Source organism: Aulonocara stuartgranti (genome assembly GCF_965226115.1).
Source record: "Aulonocara stuartgranti genome assembly, chromosome: 18".
Taxonomy (NCBI): Eukaryota; Metazoa; Chordata; class Actinopteri; order Cichliformes; family Cichlidae; genus Aulonocara; species Aulonocara stuartgranti.
The window spans coordinates 33,267,743-33,293,620 of NC_138954.1; the positions used below are offsets into that span (position 1 = coordinate 33,267,743).

The 25,878-nt window shown below is 41.3% G+C and overlaps 1 protein-coding gene across 7 annotated transcripts in view; it reads left to right on the forward strand.

The window, feature by feature from the left end:
* The window catches only part of astn1 (astrotactin 1), a 488,070-nt gene that overhangs the window by 242,479 nt on the left and 219,713 nt on the right, over nt 1–25,878 (forward strand). For all 7 annotated transcript variants that reach the window (XM_082514225.1, XM_082514227.1, XM_082514228.1 and 4 more), the window contains 2 exons: nt 6,516–6,682; nt 12,848–13,042. In XM_082514225.1, the coding sequence (XP_082370351.1) occupies nt 6,516–6,682; nt 12,848–13,042 (362 nt within the window). The remainder of the gene's footprint in view (nt 1–6,515; nt 6,683–12,847; nt 13,043–25,878) is intronic.

Here is a 25,878-nt window from a genome sequence, read left to right on the forward strand (position 1 = left end):
TTACTGCGCACTGAGATTGTCACATCTATCATATTCTGCTCCTTGTCAACCACCACTATGTCTGCTTGATTGGCCAGCAGCTGCTTGTCTGTCTGGAATTTGAAGTCCACAGGACTTTGGTGGTGTCTCCCATTGGGTCTTAGTGACTTTTAGTCCATATGCTGCCCAGATGTTACTGTACACTATTGAAGCCACTTGGTTGTGCCTTTCAGGGTATGCTTCACCTGCTCCAATCTTACATCCTGCTACTATGTGTTGAATAGATGTTCTTCCAGTACCGCTTAGTTTTAGCTCATGACACTCTAATGTGCAGGTTAACCACTTTGCTGACTCTGGATTTGAGCCTTCTTCTCCATGGGGGGGAGATGTATCCTTATTCTTATACCCAAGTGCTCCAAGGATTGCTTTGCAGTGCCATATATGAGGCTTGTTTCTGTGATTCTATATACCTCCTGCAGAGGCATGTGCACTGAAGGGATTCCCCATGATGGTGGAACTATTTTTCTGCTCATATAGGACAGAAGAGAAGAGGAAGGTGAAAAACATCCTACATTTGATGCATGTGCATAGAGGAAGTTAACTCTAAATGCAAGGATGTGATGACACTAGTCAGAAGACTTAGAGCGCTGTCACTTCTCTGATCACCTATAATCTTTAAAACATAGAAGTCATGGTTTAACCCAAATGACTTCTTAAAAAGGTCAGTTCTAAAATGCAGTTTCAAGCCAGTTGAAGGTTCATTACAGTTTTATTTGCCTACAATATTAGATGTTACATCCACAAAAATGTGAAGTAAATTGAAATCAACACAATCGACAGGCCACCTGCACTGTAAATAGGCCTGTGTAATAAAATAATATGCTTCTGATTCTTCCATGCTGAGATTAAACAAACTGTCTGGTCACACTTGTGATGGCAGGGGTGCCTTGTTAAAATGCACTCCATCAAAGTTTCCTTTGAAGCTGTCACTGACAGAAAACATAATGTGAATTTCACTTGGCAGCTGCTTGGGAAACACTGAATGAGTCGGGGTGAAGTCAGGTCTTTCATAGCTCTTTTGTAAATTCACCGCAGTGTAGAGGGTGGTTCCATTAAGAGGTTGTTCAAGCCTGTGTAAAAAAATGTATTGTGGGTCTTTCTTATTAATTTCTTGAAGTATATCTACCAAACTAAAGAATTTAATTTCATTCTTCAAACATGAAGAAATTCTGATGTCATCTGCATGGAAATTGAAATTAAACCTGCAGTATTGTCTCATTTTCCTCACCATAACAGAAAATCTCCTTTAAAGGGATAGTGTGTGTGTGTGTGTGTGTGTGTGTGTGTGTGTGTGTGTAGCCACTCGCCCAACTTGATGATCTCTGCACTGAGTGCTAAGGCAGCAGTATGTTCACAACTGTGAAATCTTCACAATGGGAGAAAAAATATCTTAAAATACATAAACATAAGAAGCGAGATGTAATAACTATCGCTTGTGTTGATCAATACGGAAAAAACTGGCAAACGAACAATGCAAAACATTTTGCCAGCACCCTGCAGCATGTACACCCTTAAAAAGAAGTGTGGGGTCAGAAGCATGAATCAGCTGGCCATTACATTCTACTTGTACAACTACTAAGCAACAGTGGCAGAAAAGTTAATATTACTTCTGTTGAGTATTCATAACTCCATTAATTTCTCAAAAACCACAACATTCTCTACTGTGAACAAGTCGTGCTTTAGGGGAATATTTTATTCACTGACGCTATAGTCAGATGGTGGAATGACTTCATTAAATATGCAACAGTTATTTTACAAAATAAATAAATAAAAATACTAACTCTGAGGGGGCCAGGTAGGAACGTTTTATATAGTATATAATATTCAATTCAATTTTATTTATACAGCGCCAAATCACAACGACAGTCACCTGAAGGTCGACCCTACAATAATACATACAGAGACAAATCCAGCAATCACATGACCCCCTATGAGCAAGCACTTTGGCAACAGTGGGAAGGAAAAACTCCCTTTTAACAGGAAGAAACCTCCAGCAGAACCAGGCTCAGGGAGGGGCGGGGCCATCTGCCCGTGACCGGTTGGGGTGAGAGAAGGAATATAATATAAAGATATAAATATATATTTTATATTTAATGCCCCACTGTAAACTATTTGCTATGTTTCAAGGTTATATATGTAATTAAGTAGTTACACATATACTTATTTAAGTGATTTTTTATATATATATCTATATATATATATATATATATATATATCAGCTGGATAGCGTAGTGGTTAAACTACACGCCTTTGGAACAGAGGATCGCAAGTTCGATTCCTGCCTGGGGCGTCTGTATCCAGTAAGGGTCCTAAGGCTAGACCCCCTATGCTAAGCAAGCCTACCGCAGACATGAGCGAGACAGATAAATATGAAGGCATGCCGGCTCGGACGTCGCCCGGATCAACAAGGTCTGCGTCAGGTGTTGAGGAACCAGGGCACCCTGACGAAAAGTGGGCTACTGGAACAAGAAGGCATCGGTGGGCAAGGGACGAAAACAGGGCGTTGTTGGAATGCTACTACGCAAGTAACCCCGGCGGAAGGGGCTACATGAATAGGATGAGGGACCTATGGATTCTTCGATACCCAACATCCACAATGACGGCGAAACAACTAGTAGCTCAGTGTTCCAACATTCGAAAGAAGGGACTGCTCTCACAGCTAGAGATTGACGAGGTACAACACAAATGCTACGGCAAGGAGGAGTCAGGACGCCAGGTCAGGGGGGAGATATCATCACCCCCACCCGAGATTGGGTACATAGCCCCAAGTGCGATAGGAGAAGGATCGTTGAGTGCGAGAGGAACTGACCTGAAAAATAGGATCATGGCCAAGCTTGAAACCTGGATCCCCCGTAGCCGGTTACCAAGATTACGTGAAGTACCCTCAGAAGGTCTGCTAGATGATGTTAATGCAGCACTACGGACAATACCTACAACCACGGTTACCGACACTAACAAGCTGATCTACAATACGGCAGCAGTGATCAGTGAGATGCTTGGCTACAAGTTGAACAGCCACAAGGGGCAGTACCCTCCATGGAGAAGGAGGCTAGAGGGCAAGATCAAAGTAGCACGGAGGGAGGTTAGCCAACTAACGGAGTTGCAGGAAGGTGCATAAGAAATACAGCAAGCTGTCCATACCCGAGGCCTTGGAAACTGCCAAGCAAAGACTCACAGCCTTGGCCAGCCGCTTGAGGAGGTACACCAGAGAGATAGAAGGCAGGAGAATAAACCAGCTGTTCTCCACAGAACCAGCAAAGGTGTACTCTCAGTGGCAAGGGAACAATAAGAGAACAGCACCACCAAGGCTGGAGACGGAGCAATACTGGAAGAGCATATGGGAGAAGGATGCAACCCATAACGGCAATGCTCAGTGGCTAGAGGATCTGAGGGCAGACCACAGCGACCTCCCTGAACAGGGTCCAGTAACCATCACAGTGGCAGATATCCAAGAAAGGGTCTCCAGTATGAAGAGTTGGACAGCACCAGGGCCCGACATGGTTCACACCTACTGGCTGAAGAAGCTGACTGCACTCCACGAGCGTCTGGCAGCACAAATGAACCAGCTGCTAGTTAACGAAAGACACCCGGAATGGCTAACTGAAGGCCGGACGGTCCTGATCCCCAAGGACCCCAAGAAGGGACCGGTCCCCTCCAACTACCGACCAATAACCTGCCTCAGTACTACATGGAAGCTCCTGTCAGGTATCATATCGGCTAAGATGAACAGGCACATGGGTCAATACATGAGCGGGACACAGAAAGGAATTGGCAAGAATACCAGAGGTGCAAAACACCAGCTACTGGTAGACAGAACAATCAGCCGAGACTGCAAGACCAGACTGACCAACCTGTGCACTGCCTGGATTGATTACAAGAAGGCCTATGACTCAATGCCCCACAGCTGGATACTGGAATGCCTAGAATTGTACAAGATCAATGGGACCCTAAGAGCCTTCATCAGGAACTCAATGGGGATGTGGCGTACAACACTAGAGGCCAACTCCAAGCCCATAGCACAAGTTACCATCAAGTGCGGGATCTACCAAGGAGATGCTCTGTCCCCACTGCTGTTCTGCATAGGCCTGAACCCCCTCAGTGAGATCATTAACAAGACTGGCTACGGATACCGACTACGGAACGGAGCAGTTGTCAGCCACCTCCTGTACATGGATGACATCAAGCTGTATGCCAAGAGTGAACGAGACATCGATTCACTGATCCACACTACCAGGCTATACAGCAATGACATTGGAATGTCGTTCGGACTGGAGAAGTGTAGTCGGATGGTATCAAAGAGAGGGAAGGTAGTCAGAACTGAGGGGATTGAACTACCAGAAGGCAACATTGCAGACATAGAGGACAGTTACAAGTACCTGGGGATCCCGCAGGCAAATGGGAACCATGAAGAGGCCGCTAGAAAGGCTGCAACCACCAAGTACCTGCAGAGGGTCAGGCAAGTCCTGAGGAGTCAGCTGAATGGTAAGAACAAGATCCGGGCCATCAACACATACGCCCTGCCCGTGATCAGGTACCCTGCTGGGGTAATAAGCTGGCCAAAGGAGGAGATAGAAGCCACTGACATAAAGACAAGAAAGCTCCTTACCATGCATGGAGGGTTTCACCCCAAGTCCAGCACCCTGAGGCTGTACGCTAAGCGGAAGGAAGGGGGCCGGGGACTGGTGAGTGTCAGCACCACAGTCCAGGATGAGACAAGGAACATCCAAGAATACATTGGGAAGATGGCCCCAACTGACCGAGTGCTCAGTGAATACCTCAGGCAGCAGAAACCCAAGAAAGAGGATGGAGACGAGGAACCATCATGGAAGGACAGGCCCCTGCACGGTATGTACCACCGGAAGATAGAGGAGGTGGCTGATATCCAGAAATCCTACCAGTGGCTGGACAAAGCTGGACTGAAAGACAGCACAGAGGCACTAATCATGGCAGCACAAGAACAAGCTCTGAGCACAAGATCCATAGAGGCTGGGGTCTATCACACCAGGCAAGACCCCAGGTGCAGGCTGTGTAAAGATGCCCCAGAGACAATCCAGCACATAACAGCAGGGTGCAAGATGCTAGCAGGCAAGGCATACATGGAACGCCATAACCAAGTAGCCGGCATAGTGTACAGGAACATCTGTGCTGAGTACAACCTGGAAGTCCCGAGGTCAAAATGGGAGATGCCCCCAAGGGTGGTGGAGAATGACCGAGCTAAGATCCTGTGGGACTTCCAGATACAGACGGACAAAATGGTGGTGGCTAACCAACCGGACATAGTGGTGGTAGACAAACAGAAGAAGGCGGCCGTAGTGATCGATGTAGCGGTTCCGAATGACAGCAATATCAGGAAGAAGGAACACGAGAAGCTGGAGAAATACCAAGGGCTCAGAGAAGAGCTCGAGAGGATGTGGAGGGTGAAGGTAACGGTGGTCCCCGTGGTAATCGGAGCACTAGGTGCGGTGACTCCCAAGCTAGGCGAGTGGCTCCAGCAGATCCCGGGAATAACATCGGAGATCTCTGTCCAGAAGAGCGCAGTCCTGGGAACAGCTAAGATACTGCGCAGGACCCTCAAGCTCCCAGGCCTCTGGTAGAGGACCCGAGCTTGAAGGATAAACCGCCCGCAGGGGCGTGCTGGGTGTTTTTTTATATATATATATATATATATATATATGTGTGTGTGTACATATATGTAATTAAGTAATTCCATATATACATGAAGTAAAACAACCTTAGACTTTGTCAAACTGTCCTGTGAACATTCCTGTCTTGTGAACTTTGAGAAATCACCTTGATGGAATACGTTCACAAAGGACACCGTTCCACTTTTGACTGTAGGTTTTTCCTTCAGCTGGCCCATTTTGTTCTCATGAGCTAAATTGTTTTTTTAAACTTTTATAGGTGTAGTTGTGTTCAAGCAGTGCATACAGGTCAAAACTAACATAAAGTAAATCTTGAGGGACTATTTTAGTGTGACTGATCTTAATCGCTTTATCATATTTCATCAGAGATTAATAATGAATCAGATTCCCACCTGGGTTCTGACCCCCAGTCTGCTCCTACACATGTTGTGTAAGTGAAAAGACACATATGTCTTCATCTCAACAGCAATTAGTTCGTTTGAAAATCCTGTCATTTTAAAGGTAGTTAAGACAACACAAATTTACTGGCAATTTAAAACTTGGTGTTCAAAGTTATTAATTTAGTAATGATTCTGTAATGATATCCTCATACTGTTACTTGTGCAGTTTTACAAACAAGGCTCAGTGCTTACACACACACACTGCACATGGGAATAGAAATCTAAGTGTTTGCATTCTGTGGCACAGATGTTATGGGGTCTGTCTACCTGCCCCATTTGGGATTAGTGTTAATGTGGTAGCTTCACACAGTTTAAGCAGCTCTAGGAAAGTGTTCTTAATAGTAATGTGTAATTGCCAATTTTAGTCATTTAAAACCATGTGTTCGTCCCACAGTGCCCCCCAGGACTAAGTCCTATGAAGGATGGCACCGGGTGCTATGACCACCACATCGGCATCGACTGCTCCGACGGTTTCAATGGAGGATGTGAGCAGCTGTGTCTCCAGCAGTTGGCCCCTCTAGAGGATGACCCAACACTCTACAACATCCAGATGTTCTGTGGGTAAGAAACAACACATTCTGTGCTTTTTATTTTTAATTATTATAGCAATATATTTCACAATTCTGTCATGTTAGGTTTGTCACATTTTACATGGTCTATGGTCAGTCAATAACAAAAACAAAATAAATCCCTTTGGTATGCTGCCATTGCTATATATACAGAGAGAGAGACAGACAGAGAAGAAAAGTTCCCAGATTCAGGTGATATATATAGTTTTTGCTTTTAAATGAAAACAGATGTGTATTCATAGCATTTAGTGCAAAATGAGCCAGTAAAAAACGTAAAGCAGTATGGTGGTGGCACTTTAAGACTCCTGCTTGTGGAGTCTTAAATATACCACCATTAACATTTATTAAAGCAAACTTTGATGTGAGTGTTGAATTAAAAATACCAAAACTAGAAAAAAGGGCTTTAATGAGTTCCATTATGATCCCCTGGGGCCTGATTTATAAAAGTGTTTATCTCTGAAATTAGTTTAAAGATAATACCTAACAGTGCGCTCATTTCTGGAAGATATGGTGCATGAAAGTAAGTAAAGCAATTTATGCACCTGTGATTTATATCTGTCAAATCAACTGAAATTTAAAGAAATCTGCCTTGCTGCTTTTCCTTATGTAATGCCAACACAAATGGGGCTTTACTCAGGAATAGCCTTGGACCATGGACCGAATGAGAAAAGCAAACCTTTTGGGACATAAGAGCAGGTGATTTAAGCCCGGTGACACATATCACACAGTGGACTGTATAGTGGGTCACAAGGCTGGGCAAGAAATAATGTAAAGCGTGTGTGTGTGTGTGTGTGTGTGTGTGTGTGTGTGTGTGTGTGTGTGTGTGTTATTCTAGTTTATTTTTTATGATGAAAATTGTTATATAACAGACGCCTTGGAACAGCGTCTTTACCTTCCAAAGTAGTTTCTGCAAGTCTCCAAAACAGATATGCTCATAAGCTGTAATACAGTCACAACTATCCTATCAGTGTCTCTCAGTGCAGGGAAAACCATCTTAATCTGTAATAAGGCACTTCCTATGTGTTCACTTCCACGTGCACCCTGGGTTATTGCTGTACTAACTCACTGGCATCAAAGGCTAATCCACTCTTGAACCTCGGGGTCGTCTGCAGTGTGTTTTTCTTGTACATCTTTCACATTTTACTGTTCTTAACTACTAGTTGCAGAAACAGTTTAGAATACAATGAATTATACAGTAGCACAAGTTAGACTCTATGTCTTAATACTGGTGCTTGTCTGTGTCATTTTATTGTTATCATCTGCACATTGAATTGTATGCAGTGATAGATTTACAGCACGGAAACCACGCAAACAAACAAACCATTAAAACACTGAATGTACAACAGTTTGTTGTTTCAAACGTAAGCTTTGGCTTGACGACGTTTAATAATTCAGAATATTTACCGTTCTCATCTACAACGACACAGTACAGTGTGATGTGGTTTACTGGAACTGCATGTAAGAATTACACATTTGCAATTAATTAGTGACTCCTTGGAATCAGCTGATTGTTTTCTATTATTTATTTAGTTGTAACATATCAAATTAATCCATCGAAAATGTTACTTTCACACAATAAAAACTGCACGAGTTACAAGCCCTCAAAGTAAGTAGAGATGGGTTTAAATTTGGTCCTTTTTAGTCACATTATTTTTTTCAGCTTTTTTACAAGCCTTCTGAATTATTGAGTACAGGAACAGGCTGATTTAACATGGATTATATCATAGAAAAACACTGCTGATTTAATGACATTGACAGAAACAAATACTGGAGCCCTGGACATTGTATGCATTTTCTCTTAATTCAATAAAAATCATTTAAATAAAGTACTTTAAGGTCAACTTTAAAAAAGTCATATAACCACGTGGGATAGGTGACTGGTCAAAACAATTTTTATATAAATAAATTTCAATGTTAGGGTCAAGATTCCTTCTCTCAGTTTATTTTCTAATAATAATCATCTAACTCTACTTGTGTTATGGCCTCAGTCACGCAGGCTAAGAAACTGGCCGTCACCCCCTGTTTGACATGACTATATTTAATCATTTTGACCCAGAAGGGCTACAAAATGGGCCTGCTGTCAACATGTAGATTAGAAATGAGGCTTTTCACCAAGCTATGCAACAATCCTTTAAAGTATACCCAAAATGTTTTTAAGATTTCTCCATAAAACAGTTAGAAAACCATCCAGGGTGCTAGTTCTTATGTAAATATCCCATGATACTGATGCTCAACATCAGTCATAGAAAGCTTGGTCATGAGTAGTGTGGTGTTGTTTTATTGGATTAGATGAAGTTGGTGTAAATTTTGAACATAGCATGAGGATGTTTTGAATTAAAAAGAAAAGAGAAAAGAGACTCTTGAATAATAGCAATTAATAATATAAAAAATAATACAAATCCAATAAAAACTAATCAGACCAGCTTTTTAAACTTTTTTGTGTACTACGTTCAGTCCCTGTTCATATGTGATTCAATACGCACTCGCCTCTTTTCCTCACTTAGTTCTTTAGAAATCAATGAAATACATTTTCTTGGTTACAGCAGAGCAACCCAAATCTAGCCTGAAACTAAACATCCAAGTACACAATCCATCAGCATCATGCTGGTCTGGACAAAGTCAGCTGATTTTCTGTATGAAAAGTGCTTTATAAATAAAGATTGATTGATTGATTGATTGATTGATTGATTGATTGATTGATTGATTGATTGATTAAACAGGCTGCATCTTTGGAAAGAGTTGGTCTGGCTGTGTCTGGGGAAAAAACATCAGTGTAAGGTTTATGGAACAGATGAATGAATGTGGATGTATTTCTTCATGTGAGGTGATTCTTTCATGGTGGTTAACTGACAGAGCAACATAGTGTAAGTTGTCCCTTAGATTAATAGGAAATGGATATGAATGAGGCAAAGATGATGGAGGAAGAGAATGAGATGATGATGGAGGAGGTTGTCACAGGCTAATTAGTTTTAAAATATTGAGCAATTAAGACTACTTGAATGTTATACTTGACTAGATTTGGACCTGCTAATATTTTGAACCACGCTGATGCTGGGTTGCTATCATCATCAGATCATCTCTTCATATGCATGTAACTAAAGTGTCTTCAAATATCAGTGGTCAGTGATGATCTACAAATGGAAACCACAAAGCTTTATATACAGAGATTAAAAGTAGGGCTGCCACGATTAGTTGACTAGTCACGATTACGTCGACTATCAAAATCGTCGACGACTGATTTAATAGTCGACGCCTCGTTTGAAGCTTTGTAAGATCCCAAAAGACGCAGGAATAAGTAGCAGGATTTAAGAGTGTAATAACAGACTGAAACAGAAGATGGCAGCACTGCATGTACTGCCGTTAAACCCAGAAGAAGAAGAAGTAGCTCTGTCCCAGAATTCATAGCGCAGCCCTGCTCAGTTTCCAACAATGGCGGCAGCTGGTTAGTTTTAATATTACTCTTATTATTCTTTCTGGGTCACAAAATAAACTTTTAACATATTTTCAGGCAGGAATGTAGCTGTGTAAACCTCAAATATCTGCTCAGTTTATCAGGACACCGCATATTTTCAAAAGCGCTCCGACGTTTTCGGAGACGTCTGTTAGTCACTAGCTCGATAGCTAGCCGGGGGCGAGGCTCACTAGAGCCGTGAGAACACCGGACTCCCGGCAAATCGTTTTCAAACCCACCGCCCTCTTTTGTTACTCAGGTTAAACATATATAAGTCACTTAGATAACTTAACAATGTTATTGTTTGGCTTTTTTCAGTATTTTATTTGTTCCTGAGTAAATCTGTTTGGCTGAGATTAAAGTTATAGTTTTTACACAGCTGAATAAACGTCAAGCAGACAGCTGATTATCAGAAGTGTGAGATGCTCGAGAATTTACTCCGGTGTCCTGTTATAGTTCAGATAGCAAGGAGTTTATTAAACTTCACCGAAACAATCTGCAAATTTCATTAAAATTTAATAAACTATCATCTTGTCTTTATTGTTAGTTAGCACAGACCTGAAACACTTCAAGCTGTAAGCTAATGATAGTTATATAAGAGCAGATGCTGCTGGTGCAATAATCTATACCTTTTACGTCTGATCTGATTAGTCGACTAATCGCAAAAATAATCGGTGACTAGTGACTATCAAAATAATCGTTTGTGGCAGCCCTAGTTAAAAGCAAACTGAACAAAGTTGGCATTTTTATTCTGTCACATGAAGCCTAATAATAACTAGCATAATATTTAGAGTTACTAGAGACGGCCACGAACCTTCTGCTAAGATATGCTGGATATGAAGAGTTTTGATCTAAAGAGAGTCTTAACATAAGATGTGTTTAGAATATCTGCAGCTCACGAGTCATACTAGCATTTGGCCTTTTAGCCTTTGCGCTGTTTGAATGCAGAAAGCTGCCAAGATCTGTTTCTTACTTTTCTCAGTAGACATAATTAAAACAAAAGCAATGACTTTTGATCATCTCAGCTGAGAAACGGCACATTTTCCGATAAACAACACTTTTCTAATTGAACACAATAAGCTGCTGTCATCTTTAGGGCAAACATCATGTTGCAGGCGTACGAATTTGTGTCAAATTTACATAAGCGGGTGATACAGACTGCTGCTTCATTGAATTCTCAACAACAGCATTTTGTTGTCGTCTCTTCCCATAGTGCAGATGTGGCTAATCCTCCACTTTTCCCATCGGAGACTGGCATTAGCTTTGCGACATTTAGCATCCAGGAGAGAGCTTCTCATAGTGTAAATCCCTGACAGATTATCTTTTTGCTTTCCACCCCACTCCACCCTCCATTTCACTGCCTCCACTTTGTGTGCCTTTGATTCATTTCAGAGTATATTACATACTGAGATGTCAAAACATCATCAATATGAAAGAACCTTGAGAGGCCTCTCAGTGTGTGGATTCTAGCTCCTTTCTTGAAATGGGGGATTATGTGTCAGTTGAGCAGAAAGGATTTTGCTGATTCTAGTGAGTTGTGAAGTCATGAGTTGTTCATGCTTTGAAGTTAGCAAAAAGATACTTTTCTGAATATTGATACATGAAATCATACTTTTTTTTTTAAATTTGGCAACTGCACAGAAACCAAAACACAAGAAATTACATTTATTAAGTTGTGGAAACTACTGCGAGGTAAAAATGACATTTTGGCTTTACAGTGGGTATAAACGAAATATTTATAACATACTCTACTAACTTCAATAGGTGTGTCTTTCAGATATTTTCCCAATTTTTAGTTAGAATAAACTGGTTGGTTTAGACTAACCTGACCTGGAAGATAACTTGAGAAGGGCTCATATTTTTTAACATGACAAGATCTGCCTGACATCATCACAGTAGTGTTTGTGGGTAGTTATATAATATAAGCCCTGTCAGGCTGTAGACAGGATTATGCATGCATTTATAGACTGGGTGCTCAAGTAAGACACGAAGGGGGAGGACCAACCAACATCTGGTTGTCAGCTTCAGTCTGGACCTTTCTGGTAGTCTGTAGTTAGTACACGTGCCTGTACAATTCTTTGTTTGCTGCAGAAACTATGGCTGTTACCTAAAATGTAATGGATGGCGTGTCAGCTACCAGCAATCAAGTTGTCCTGTGTTTGTCTGCATGTGTTTCATTTACCTTCTTTGACATGAGTAAAGTAAGATATTGACTTGTTGATCGTTAGATTGCACACAGCTTGTGGAGAATTAAATCTAAGTAAATATCAAAAAGACCTCGACTGATTTTTTTTAATAGATCAAAGTTGGTAACTTTGGGTAAAGTTAATGTGTTTTTAATTGAATATACTTATCTACTTTTTAATAGAATTAAAAGGTAGTTATTAAAGGTCTGTGTTAACTTTTGTCTACAGATGTGTCAGATTATTATTACTGTTGTTGTTGTTTACTTCAGCTTTGTTCAGTTTTTCAGTGTAAACATTTTTTTATTTTCAAGAATAATAAACATTTGTCGTCTGCACACTGAAGATTGATTTGCTCAATAACTACAATATAAGGAATCAAAAGGAAAATGCCCGAGCAGAAAACCCTAAAACAAACAGACAATTGAGTTAGTAATTAAACTGAAGTCAGTGTTGAAAGGAAAACAAAAGAAAAAGGAAATCCGTGGATCAAGTAAATGACTTTAATCCCTGTTTGCTGCAGGTGCATCGAAGACTACAAACGCGGTCCAGATGGGAGGTCGTGCCTGCCGCTGTCTGAGGCTTGCACTGAGGGAATAGACTGTGGAGAAGTGCTTGATATCCCTGCCAACCAGACGGTGTTTGGAGACCTTTTCTACGGATACAACAACCACACCAAAGAGAGCACCTCTGGACAGATCCTCAAGGCCACATTCAGGTAAGCACATGAGACTTTGGTGGAATGGAGCGTGTGGGACATTGTTCTGCCATTTGTACCTCAGCTGGGAAACACTTGGCACAGGACTTTCAGCTCCCACAGTGCCGATATCACAGTGAATGTTTATCTTCATTTAAAGAGAGAGAGAGAGACTTTTAGCTTGTTCTCAGCACAACCTCCTTACTCACTTTTTTTTAAACTTTATTCATTTGAGGATTAAAATTCTAAGGAGCATGTATGTATGCATATTTGGTAAAAGTCTTCTCAGTACAGGTATGACTGGACTATATGTTTGACACACAAAGCAGATTCATAGATCCTAGTCAATGAGCCTTTGACGGGAGTAGAAGAAGAACAACAGAGAGCTGAGAGAAAGACTAAGAACAGCACTAAGGTTCCCAGTTAAAATGATGGCACCCTTAACAGAACAAAATCCCATCCAAGGCTGAACATAGATTATATATATCAACTGCTTGTTAAACACTGCTGCTTGCTGTCTTCACTCAAGATCAAAATCTATTCGTTTTCCCTCGTACGAGACTGAAGAACAGGGGGGACAAAGCCTTTCGTTCTCCAAGGCTCAGGACCAGTTCACCACTCCAGCTCCATTTAGCTGACTTCCTTTTGTTTTTTATTTAGTTTTAGTTTTACTTTGTGACTTTTCTGTGAAAAATGAGTGTCTGTGAATAAACGTTACTTATTCAACGGGACGTCCACTGCTGCCTGGACCTTCACCAGGCTGGGCAAAGGATTCGGAGAAAACTGGATAATTATGTGGTCGCGACAAACACTTGGTAACTACTTTACTCCACACTCAACCTCTTAAGCACCAACGCCCCCAGACACGGGGGCAAAAGGGAGGAGATCGCATTTAGGGTCAGGTGTGCGTGCTTAAGATGTTAACTTCACACTTTATGAGTGCTGAAAATAAGGTAACTACCACTGCTGCTGGTAGTTACCTGCTTATTAGGTCAGACTGATGCTCTTTTAAATTATATCAATCTACAAAACACTGCAATAAATAAAGATTACTGCTTTAGCTTTTTGTTCTCTCCAAACGTCTATAGCTACTGCAGTGATATCAGTTTTATAAATAATCATAAAGCACTGATGTTTTTCAGTTTTGCTTTTTAATTGGTTTCACAGTGGACAAGCTCAGGCCCCGCCCCTCACACCTCAAAGGCTTTACTTCATTAAAGAACTGAACGCCAAGATTTACGTTTGCAGTACAGTGTTTAGTCTGAATGTCACCAAAGTATGTTCCCTTTAGCAGAGACGCAGACTTGCAGTGTATATTGATGCAAATATGAACATACCCAGGAATCCATAGCGATAAAGCTTACAAGCGGATGACTTTGTGTTACTTTACAATAAAGATGCAACAATTATAACAATGTTTGTTTGTGTCAAACCACAGAAGCAACAGATTTTCATTTTCTCAGTGGACACAGTTAAGTCACTTTAATGGTGCACAGAAGGACAAATAAAGCCGTGGTGACACATCCAAACTGAAAGGACGCGACAGTTGTTTCTTTCTTTTTTTTTTCTTTGTTTCTTTTTTCTTGTTATTTTTAATTGTTGTGCTTAACATACACACAGAATTTAACATATCTGAAGAGGTACCAAATAAATGTTCATGTGGTTTCCCCTTTAGGTATAAAAATTCTGTTTTCCCTCAAAGTAATAAATCAGGGAACAGCATTTAACCTCCCCATCTGCATATGTAGTCAGTGTTGTTTGCTCTTTATGACACTTTTTATAGCGCTTTGGAGCGTGATGTCACGAAAGGGAAGCGTGGTCAGGATTTTTGGTTGAGGCGCCATCTCCCTGTGCCAAACAAAGCTCAAGCGAAAGAGGAGCGAAAGCACACACATCAGCTACAGTTCGTACTTGCTGTGTGGTCGGCTGTAATGTTCGATCGCACGACCGGCAAGGGAATAAGCTTGAGAATGGTCTGTCTTTTTATTCTTTCCCAACCTGTGTTAGCTAACCTGGGGAGCTCATATAGCGGACCTTACCAAAAGAAGGCGTCTAGCCTGGATAGCCGCCGTGAGACGAGCTGATATCCAGTTCTCTTTCATCTCCAAATATCTGTTGGTGCTCCAGACATTTTCATTCCAATAAGTTCAATATATGTTCATGTCACTCTTTATAGCTTAATAATTTTGTTGTTGAAGCGCTCGGAGGTTATAGAAATTGCGAACAAACATCGTATTGAGTGACTTTGCAGACATGCTATGTAAAGATTCGCTAATTCTCACAGACGGCAAACGCAACGACAACAACAGAGAGCACTAGTCGAAGGTAAACACCACCCCCACCCCAACCAAAGGGTTTTAAGTAATATCTAACCGGATTATCAATGTAGTAGTTTGCATCTACTTTACACATATGGAGACATAATATGACAACGAGATTTTTGCAAAGGACGCTAGGACGATAGCGGTAAGTCGTCTGGGTCTCTACTCCACTGGCGTATTTCATACGCGTCCACATTTGCGATGCACTCTATTTTTTGCACTTTATTTTCGCTTCGCCTCCGGACGCAATCAGTCTCTATACCATCCGTTTTCTTTTGAGCTGCTTTCAAGCATGCTTCATGCAGTCGTACTTCCGACACAATGTGTTTGTTTTGATTCGTGGCCCAGGAAAATGGCGCCGCGCTCCCACAATACCTCAACTCCAAAGCCCTATATTCCACGTTGACCTGGGTTGCCAGTACAAATATGACTTCATTATTATCTGCAATTCTTATGTTCTTCTGTACTGAAAATCCAAAACTCGAGAAGCAACAAACAATATAAGAAAAAGGGAAATTTAATTCCACCTTCGTTCACACAGATAATAATCATTGTGCCCAAAGCATTTTTAAGAAACTACGCCGCTGATGTTGGCATTAGTGCTGTGGCTCAACCTTTCAGCTTTTCTGGGAGTAGAATATGGTTCAGGTCACAAAAAGGGAAGCTGTTCATACATAATCTGGAGGCAAATGTGTCTCTACTGCTAGGAAGAAAAGATCAAATCCGTATCTGTAAAGGTTATTTCATGGTGGAGTAAGGATTTTGTTTGAGTTTTTATGCCATTTCCCTTTCTGAAAAAGTAAATGACAAAACAGGATGTTTCTCCTGGCTGCGTATTATTTAACACAAATAAAATGCATTGCCTCTTTTGTGAGACCTAATGTATATATCCAACAGTACAGGTGAAAAGCAACGCACTGTCCCTCTCATAATCTCTACAGAGATCAGAATGATTAGTGGAGTGCTTTGAGGGTGGTTAATTATCACTCGCTGCATGTGGCAATCATTTCCACTAAACTCAGGAAGCCGGAAGGTCAGCAAAGTCATCTGCGGCCCACGAATTTAATTTGGGCCATGCATGGAGTCTGCTGCCCGGAGGCCAGTCACCCACTTAGGGATCGACCGCTAGAGTCGTAGAGAGGAAGGGACGCGTGAGCCAGGTTAATAGTTAATATCATCAAGAATCTAAATCTCAAAAGCTCTGATCTCATTTGAAAGCGCTTGTGCTTCCTGTTCAGATGAGGTGGTGGAAGAGGAAGGAAAGACTCTGTAGGGAGGCATGGTTAATGCAAGGCCTAATTATTGGAGATAGCACCAAATGGATTGAAACTGACCAGGAGTCAGTGTGCTGAAATTGAATCTAAGGAACAAATTGGCTTGAAAGTAAAATGAATCAAAGTTGCAGGAAGAAAGCGTTGCATCCACAGATGTGTGTCGGGAGTTGTTCCAAAACCAATAACATGAACATAAGTGTAACAGTGAATGTTGGCCTTTGGAAATGCATGCGTAGCTTGCAATGGTATCTGTCACCAAGGAAACTGAATGTCAAATTTAATGATACATAGCAAGAATTACTAGCTGGCGGTCAACTTTCAAATGAGCGCAAAAAGAGCTTCCTGTAATTAACATTGCAAAGCTGTACTTTATGTAGCACCTTAGAACCTCCGATATATTTTAGTGACAGAAAATCTTGGATCTTAACAAATTCTGTGCAAATTATACACCGCAGGTCTACTTAAGGCAAATATCAGCCAATGACATGGTCACGGTGCTAATCCTGTCAGCTAATAACAGGAAACTGAGGTTACAGTTTGCAAGTGTTCACTAAAATGTAGTCAACATTATGTCCATTTTGCTGAACAGTTAAATGTACAAATGATAAACCATGACAAATGCACATACTGAGAATTGGGACATTTTAAGCTGAATGTTTAAATACTTCCGATTTTGTGAAAGTGAAACAACAAATATGAATGAATGAATAAGAATAAAAGTGTACCCAGGAAATTCTGCCTTATGTAAACCATAGGATGCCATGAGCTTCAGCTTTCAGCTGGAACTCATCACGGACACTTACAGACAGTGTTTTTCTTCTACTTCTTCCTTTTTCAATCACAGATACACAGACAGAACATTACCAGGCAACATTCCTAATGGACTTCATGGTAATTAACTAGAGCTCATATAGTCTGAAACCAGCCATATTTGTCATTTTAATCGATGAAAGTCAGCTCAGGCTAAAAATAAAAGGCCTGCTAGCCTTACCTGAATGTTTGGTACATTACTCTCTACTTAATACACAGTTTAATAAGAGATTTGCTGACACTGATGCACATCTAGTTATTTATTTATTTTGAAGGGAACAGATTTCAAGCCTAATACTGGGATGTAGAATCCAGCATTTTACAGAGTGTGACCAGAGCGATGGATGAAAAAAATCTGAATGTGTAATCTGTCGTTTGTGAGAGCCATGAAATAAATTGCAAGGTTACTCCAAGGAGGAACAGCAGGGGAGGTAGGGTGCCATCTTCCTTTTAAACACAGGCCAGTACAGTGGATTTATTTGCTCTAATGTCATTCTCCTCTGAAGCCACAAACAGTGGATTTTAGCTGACTCCCACACCCTCCACTCATTGTAGAGAGTGACACAAAGAGCCAAGTAGTGTGCACCTCTCTGACACGACCCAAACGACCTGCAGTCAAAGACACCCTTCAAACTGCAGAACATTCAATTACAGTATTTCTAACAGACACTCGAGGCTGCAAAAGTGCAAAGATGCAACGACCAGCCTTCGGAAGCCATTGACTTATTCATCAGCATCTACAACATGCAAGCGAAACAGCAGCGCGGCCCGTGAGTTCACATATTCCCTCACATATTTGCCCTTGAGTAAACACGAGCACGCGAGGCAGAGGCAACGGGAGGGAAAATGAGAACCTCTGTGTGATGTTCACTGGCACTTCTTCAAAAGGCCCTTACCCCACGGCTCAGGAGTGGCACAAAGCCTCTGTCTCCCTCATTCAGTCGAAAGAAGAAGTCAAAATTTAATATTCTTTAACCACCGGTGTGGCTTTATACGTCTGTTTGTTTTTTCCTCGCTCCAAATATATGCTACCATTTTTACCTGCCTGAATTCTTTTTCGCTGTCAACAATACACTTCTTTGCTTTTTCTTTTTTTTTTGCCCACTTTTCCACTTTCATGCACTGAAAGTAAAAAGAAAAAACGGTAAGCATCCGTCCAAGTCAACATTTTGGCTGCTGTTGGAGGAGAAATGCGAGTGCTGGCGAGAGAAACGGAGCTGCTCTGTGGCCCCGTCAAGGATAGAGAAAAAGTGGGGGAGATAAAAGGGAAGCAGCAATAACAGTGAGCAGGTGGCCAGCAGCATAACACACACATAACACTAACTGGTACACAAACCTGGGTGTTCAGGTATGCACATACTGTAAATGCACACACGCAGCGCTTGTTTGATTCCCTCTGCCCAGCGTGGTCCATCTTTCAAGCTCACCAGCCCTGAAATGCTTCTCATGTTTTTTTGGAAAGGGGAAAATACACCCTTCCCCTCGTTGCACAAAAAGCTCCGCATTATCATTTCAAATACACAAGTTTTTTTTAATTTGATTTCCTAGTGGGAGAGATCCAGTCATGGCATCGTCATTGGCAGCAGGGCCGGTGGGGCACGCGGTGATTCTGGTTACAGAGTGAGACGCGCGTCTGTGTGAAGGAGATCCTATCACGGTGACATCTCGGGGGTGCGATATGATCTGGGTTCAAATTACAGAGCTCAGTGACAGAGTCTCTATCTTCCCGTCTCTGCGGGAGCCAGTGGACTCCAGTAATGAGATGTTAAAAAGCTAACCTCCTCTCATTACTCCTAACAGTGTCCTCCTCTCCTCTCTCTCAACTCCTCTCTCTATTGCTTTCTCGCACGACGAGCTCAGAACAGGTTTTAATGAATATTTTAGTGGCCTTTGTTCTCATTCTGCTGCCTGCTTGGGATCAATGATTAAGACCACACTCCCACCTGACAGCCCATCACTCTCTCACCCCACTATTTTGTGTCAGAATCTTTTTTTTTCTCTCTCAAACTCCCTCTCTTATTTTTTTGGGCTCATTTGTGCCTGCTGTACCACACCCTCGACATGACGCCCTCAAGAGGAATACATTCATTGACTCAGTTAATTAAAATATGAAATATGCTCGCTGCAGACTAATGGAGACAGTGGGTTGGGAATGGGTTGCTAGTGGCCCTGATTGTCTCTTATTGAAAGCCACGAGTTTATTGAGTCACATAGTCAGGGGGGATCGTTGCGAGGAAAACAGAAAAGAAAGTGAAAGAACTGTTGTCGTAAATCAAAAGTGTCCTGGTGTTTTGTCTCATTTCACATTTTAATAATTCATCAAACAGGTGGCTGCTTCACCACAGCTCCTGCTAAAGAAGAAGAAAAAAAAGTCTTTAGTAAGTTTTGGCAGTTTTGCAAGAGTTCATTGAACTTCAAGAGAGAAAATGAATAATGACATGCTTACAGTGCCAGATGGCTGCTAAATGTTACATGCCATCCTCTAACAAAATTACAGTGAAAATTGTCAAACACAAATGCAGCGATAGCAACCACATAACCCGCTTCACGTGTATCTATGGGAGAGAAAAATCTAATCACGGTCGTCAGCAAAACAACTGAGATTCAGTCATTACGTTCCCAATTTGTGTGTTTTGTTAAACTGACAGCTGAAATCACGCGTAATTACTTTCAGCAGAAAATGACAGGCTTTTGACTCGGTGTCAGTAAAATCACAGCCTTGGTTGCTATAGTTTTGTAGAAACTACAAATATAGCAATGCATAACGAGCTGTGTTTTAGTTTTTAGTACACGCTGATGATCCTCATCATATATTGATAAGCATCCACATCTTTATTTTGTCTTTTTCCATCACTCACCAGGTGTTACAACATGAATTCCTCCCAAAAGGTTGACACAAAGTGCATTGGGAACATTGGACATGCCAACAATCCCTCAGTGTTCGCCCCACTTACCAGATTGGTTTCTCAGTCACTGCTTTCACTTCCACACAGTGTACCTTTTAGGTGCTCCCTGCTACGCTTATATTTCCTAAAATTTGCATTCCATCTTCTTGAACTCTTCCAGTTGTCATGCTCATCGTATCTGAACCCTTCATCTTCTAAATTTGGAGTAAAAAGGAGTCACAGTGGCACGTTCCAAATGGTGCAGGAATGCCGGCAGTGGTAGGGAGTAGGGAGGCACTGTACCCAAGCAGAGTAGTTTGAAGGGGGATGTCTTTAATTGTCAGAGTCATTTAACTTTTAGATTGCATGGTTGGATGTAGGACTTACAAGTTAAACATATTTACTGGACTAATGGATTGAAAGGGCAATTCGTAGTTTTTTCCTTCTTTTTTACTTGAAAAAATAAGATATAGTGGAGTAAACAGAAAGCATGACCTCATTATACATTTAAAGCAACGCTATTTCTAGGTACATTTGTCCACAGTAGTCAAGTACTTTTTGCAGAGCCGTTGCTCTAAGTGTCCAGGAGATCATAATTCTTTTGTGAAAATCTCCATATTGCTGACATCAATGAATGATGAGTGCTATGCGATGGGTTTCAGAGCTAGACTTTCTAGTTGCTGAATGTAGCTCTTTAAGATTTCAGGCTTTGCTTCTACAAGCACTGAATAAAGCATATAACCTGTAGTAAAGTAAAACTCTCCTGTACATATTTTATTTGTCTGAAAGGTTTCTTTAAAATGCCAGTACCAGTAAGTACAGACTGTGCTTGTCTGAGTCAGGTCCCCAGTTGAGGGCTCTGACTCAGGCAGGGTTAAAGATCTAAACATCGGATGTTCCTAAAACGTTTGCATTGTACTGGATATATAATAAAGAAATTTGTTTCACTCCTGATTATTGTTTCTTATTCTACTGTTTCAAAGGTTCCACTTGCATCTAGTTTAGTGGTGCACCAGCAGCCGACTTAATACTGTTGCACCCCCAGCCAAACAATGACCGCTGTAATAAAATGCTTCATGGATGCTGGTGTTCGGCATGGCCGCACAGCTACCACTGTTTCCGCTAAAACCGGTGGCTTCTGTTATTCTCACGCTGTGGCTTTCCTGAAGGCAGCAGTTTGTGATCTGTAAATATTTGTGCTTTTTTCCCCTCGACAACTAAGGCCCAGATCTCCGCATGCATCAAAGGGTACATTATGCAGAGTTTATATTAATGGGAGAACTGTCACCAGTATGAACCATGAGGACCTTTCATGTTTTGTTTTTAATGGCTGCTGGTATGAATCTTTTAAAGGCGCGAGGCTATTACACCCTTCTTTTTAATATATCTACACTTGATGTAAAAGGGGGCTGCAACTGAGAAGAGCATCCATTTAGTGTAAGTGAGATGCTCTCTATCTTATTTGCTTAATTTAATATTTCGTGTCAGATATGGTTACTAGCAGGAAATATTTGGAGTATACAGGAAGTGGTAATTTGAAATTTGAGAGCAAGATAAACAGCAGCAAATGAGCCTCTCATCCGAAGATATCTGCACTCTGACAGTAAATGCTTTGCTTCTCACGTAACTTTTTTCCTTCGCAAACCAACCATGTTAGTCAGGATGTCTGTGCTGTTAAGTAAGAGAGTGTTTCCATTTATCATCACCTGCAGTGTTTAAAATCTCCCTGACCGTACGCTTCCTTTAAACAAACCTTTAACTCTAAGCTGAAAACATCATCATAAACATTATTTTTTTACTTATTCATTCGCATTTAACCCTTATTATTTATCCAAGGTAATAAAACCCTTTAGATGAAGTCTTTAGATTAAAAAACCTCTCATTTTCAAGAATGTCCTGGCCAAGACAGACAGGAATACAGTAGTTGAGTAGACTAGTATCACAGAAGCAAATACACACATTAAAAAGCACAAAAGAATTAATCCAAAAATAAATCAAAATTATTCATTTTAATGCCGCTCTAAGTCATTGTCTTGGGCACAAACACAGGGGGCGGGTACTAATATTCAGCCTGAAGTAACTGCCTCCGGGTTACCTGAAATCTCCTTAAAGAGGAGATCATAATGAATTTAAGTCTGTGTTGACTCCAAGAGGAGACAGTTACAAATCTGAACGCTCATTTTTTCCAAATTCACAATAAACTTTCAGGACCGACAGAAGGAATGAGTTTTGGGACCAGTAACAATAACTTTCCACACTTAATGAATGTGAGTAAGTAAGATAGGAGCAATGCAAAATCAGCCTAAAACCCCCCAATGTGCACTGGGTGAGTCTATGAAATGACAAATGCGTACAACATAGAGTGGTGGGGAAGAGCTTTAAGGTTTCTAGTAAAACCTCTGTGCTACGTGATAAAAAGTATCCAGCATATGTAACCACTGTGAAAACAGTTGCATATAAATAGGAACACCATAATCCAGCACTGACATGAAAGTGAAAGCAACTCTTTCTTCCCTCTCTGTTTGAAAGTTGAAACCAAATCGATTTGACTTTTTTCACCACTTGCTGAATGCATGCTATAAAAGAGAGCGAGTCATCAATTATAATTCCTAAGCACTTACACCGATCAGGCATAACATCATGACCACTGACAGGTGAAGTGAATAACACTGATTATCTCTTCATCTGTTAGTGGGTGGGATTTATTAGGGAGCATTTGTCCTCAGAGTTTATGCGTTAGAAGCAGGAAAAATGGGCAAGTGTAAGAATATGAGCGAGTTTGATAAGTGCCAAAGCGTGATGAATAGGTGACTTGGTCAGAGTGTCTCCAAGTGGAAAGCTGGTTCTAGTTAAAATGTGTCAGAATACAAAGAGCATCACAGCTTGCTGCACATGGGGCTGCATAACCACAGATCAGTCAGGATGCCCATGCTGGAGAAGGTGGCCTGCTCTGATGAATAACGTTTTGTTTTACATTATAGGAATGGCTGGGTGTGTGTCTGTCACTTACCTGGGGAACCAGGATACACTACGGGAAAAGGCAGCCGACACAGGCAGTGTGATGCTTTGTGCAGTGTTTTACTAGGAAACTTTGGGTCCTGCACGTACCACCTACCTAAGCATTGCTGACGGTGTGCACTTTTCATGTTAGTATTAACTCTGGTGCCTGTGGCCCATTTCAGCAGGATAATGCACCTGCCATAAAGCAAAAATGGTTCAGGAATGATTTGAGGAGCACAATAGCGAGTTTGAGGTTTGACTTGGCCTCCATATTCCCCAGATCTCAATCCAATCGAGCATCTGTGGAATGTGCTGGAAAAGCAAGTCCGATGCATGGAGCCCACAGCCTGCAACTTACAAGACTTGATCTTGGTGCAGATACCACAGCACACCTTCAGTGGAGTCCATGCCTTGATGGGACAGGACTGTTTCGACATCAAAAGGGGGACCAACACAATATTAGGCAGGTGGTAATAATATTAAGCCTACGTGGCATATAATAGGAAAGTAAGACCCCTGGACATGAAAGTTGTAGCGGTTGTTTCACAAAATGAAGCTTTTGTCAGAAACATTCACGTTCTCTGCAATATTGGTTGCACAGATAATAACTGGCAGGGAGGCAGTGGCATTAGTTGCATGGTTCATGCTCTGTTTGTTTCTTTGTGTTTGTGTTTTTGTTTTTTTAACTTCCATTTGCTGATGGGTTTAAGCTCTGATAACTACTTGGTTAAGCTTAAAAACTTTGTTAGGTTTAGTCAAAGCACTCAGTTAAATAAAAGATTGTGATTTGGGGGAGAACAAAGAAACAAACATGCAAAAACACTTTTAAACCAGGCAGTTTCATAAATGACACGGTTGGAATGACAGACTTGGTCCTTCTATATAACATAACCCGATTTGTCACTCACAGCTACTAAAGGACATCTTGTGCCGAGGTGTGACACTGCCAGCTCTGACAAAATGACATTACTTGATGCCCTGGGAATGTGAAAGGGCTGACACACAGACTGTACCTGTGCGACTGAAGGTGCGATAACTGACACATTAGGTTTGACATCTACAGTGGTTTAGACAGTCTGAACACAAGCTGAATTATAGTGTCATTTAAACTTGCGCTAATTGGTATTTTATAAGTAGTACCTGTAGTAATTTAAACGACTTAACTTTACACCGATTACTATCGTCTGGCTCATAGTGTTAGTTTTATGTCTGACGCTTGGCTGTTTTGGTTCAGTGTCAGCTCTCTCATTAAACTTGTTTACCGTGGCAACAGGCAGCCTTTTCCAGCAACAAGCTCTGGTAAACCCAGTGTGCACTACCTGCGCAGCACCAAACAGCAGTTTACCACCAGCTGACGAACTCAGTGGCACATTTAGCTGCTAATGAGTCCGTGCTTGCTGGATTAATAAAAGGTCTTTGTTTGATGGCAAGTTTCTCCAATCATAATACAGACACTGTCTGATTTCTTGCCCAAGTCAGCCTGGCTGCGGATTCCTGCAGGAGTAAAAACAAAGATGTTTTTAGTTTATTTTTTTCAGCATCCAACCTGAGATGCCTAATTGACCCGGGTCACTGATTTATTGAAGTCATTCTGCTGCAAAACCTTGTTGTGAACCTAACTGGCACTGAGACAAGGAATAATGGAGTGGACAAAATGAGTGAGTTCAACCAAGAGTCACTCGCGGCATCAGACAAATGAGGACATCAATTCTCAGACTGAATATGAGTCACTCCGCAGCAGAACAATAAACATAATGAAAAATGACATGCTTAATGTGACTCTGTCTCTTCAATACACACCCATACTCTACCATAATTATTAGTATTTATTGATTTGTCTCTAACGAGCTGCCAGAAAGTATTGCCTTACAATCTGCCAGTTATGAAAAACACTTGTCTATCTTTGAGTTGTCCTTCTAGTCGCCATCCTTGTGTGCTTCATCTTTTTCTGCATGAGGATTCATCCTACTGCAATTTCCAGTACAGTACCTTGGGATCTCTTTGGGTATCTGCTGATACAGAGTACCGATCTGATACTAGAGTTAAATGAATAATTAATAAGCTATATTCCTCCTTTATTTGCATCATTCACATTTCAGCTCAAAATAAGTTGGACTGCTGTTTCATGAATGAGTTTAATACTTTTTCACAGTTGTGTAGAATCGTGAAGCCCAGTTTATATTGTCTGGTGTTGAGCCTCTGCAACAGAAATGATCATTTTGAACTGTGAAGTTCACAGGTCCTTCTTTAAAGGCTGTCTCTTGACTTGTAGTCAGAGAGAGCCTGCAACAAAATTCTCAAAATGTGACATCTGCTATGACCCATGTTCACTAATGAACCAATGACAACGCAGCATGAACTGACAAATCCATCACCTCGACAGCGGCACTTGTGAAAAATCTAAACAAATCATAACAGATCTCCATCTACCAATTTAGGATTATTGGGGTTGCCGGAGCATATCCTGGCTGATACAGATCAAGAATAGATGGAAGTTGCAATACAAAGGCTGGGATTCAAACAACAAAGAAAATGTATGATTGTGGCAGCAGAAGCCTGGTTTGTAT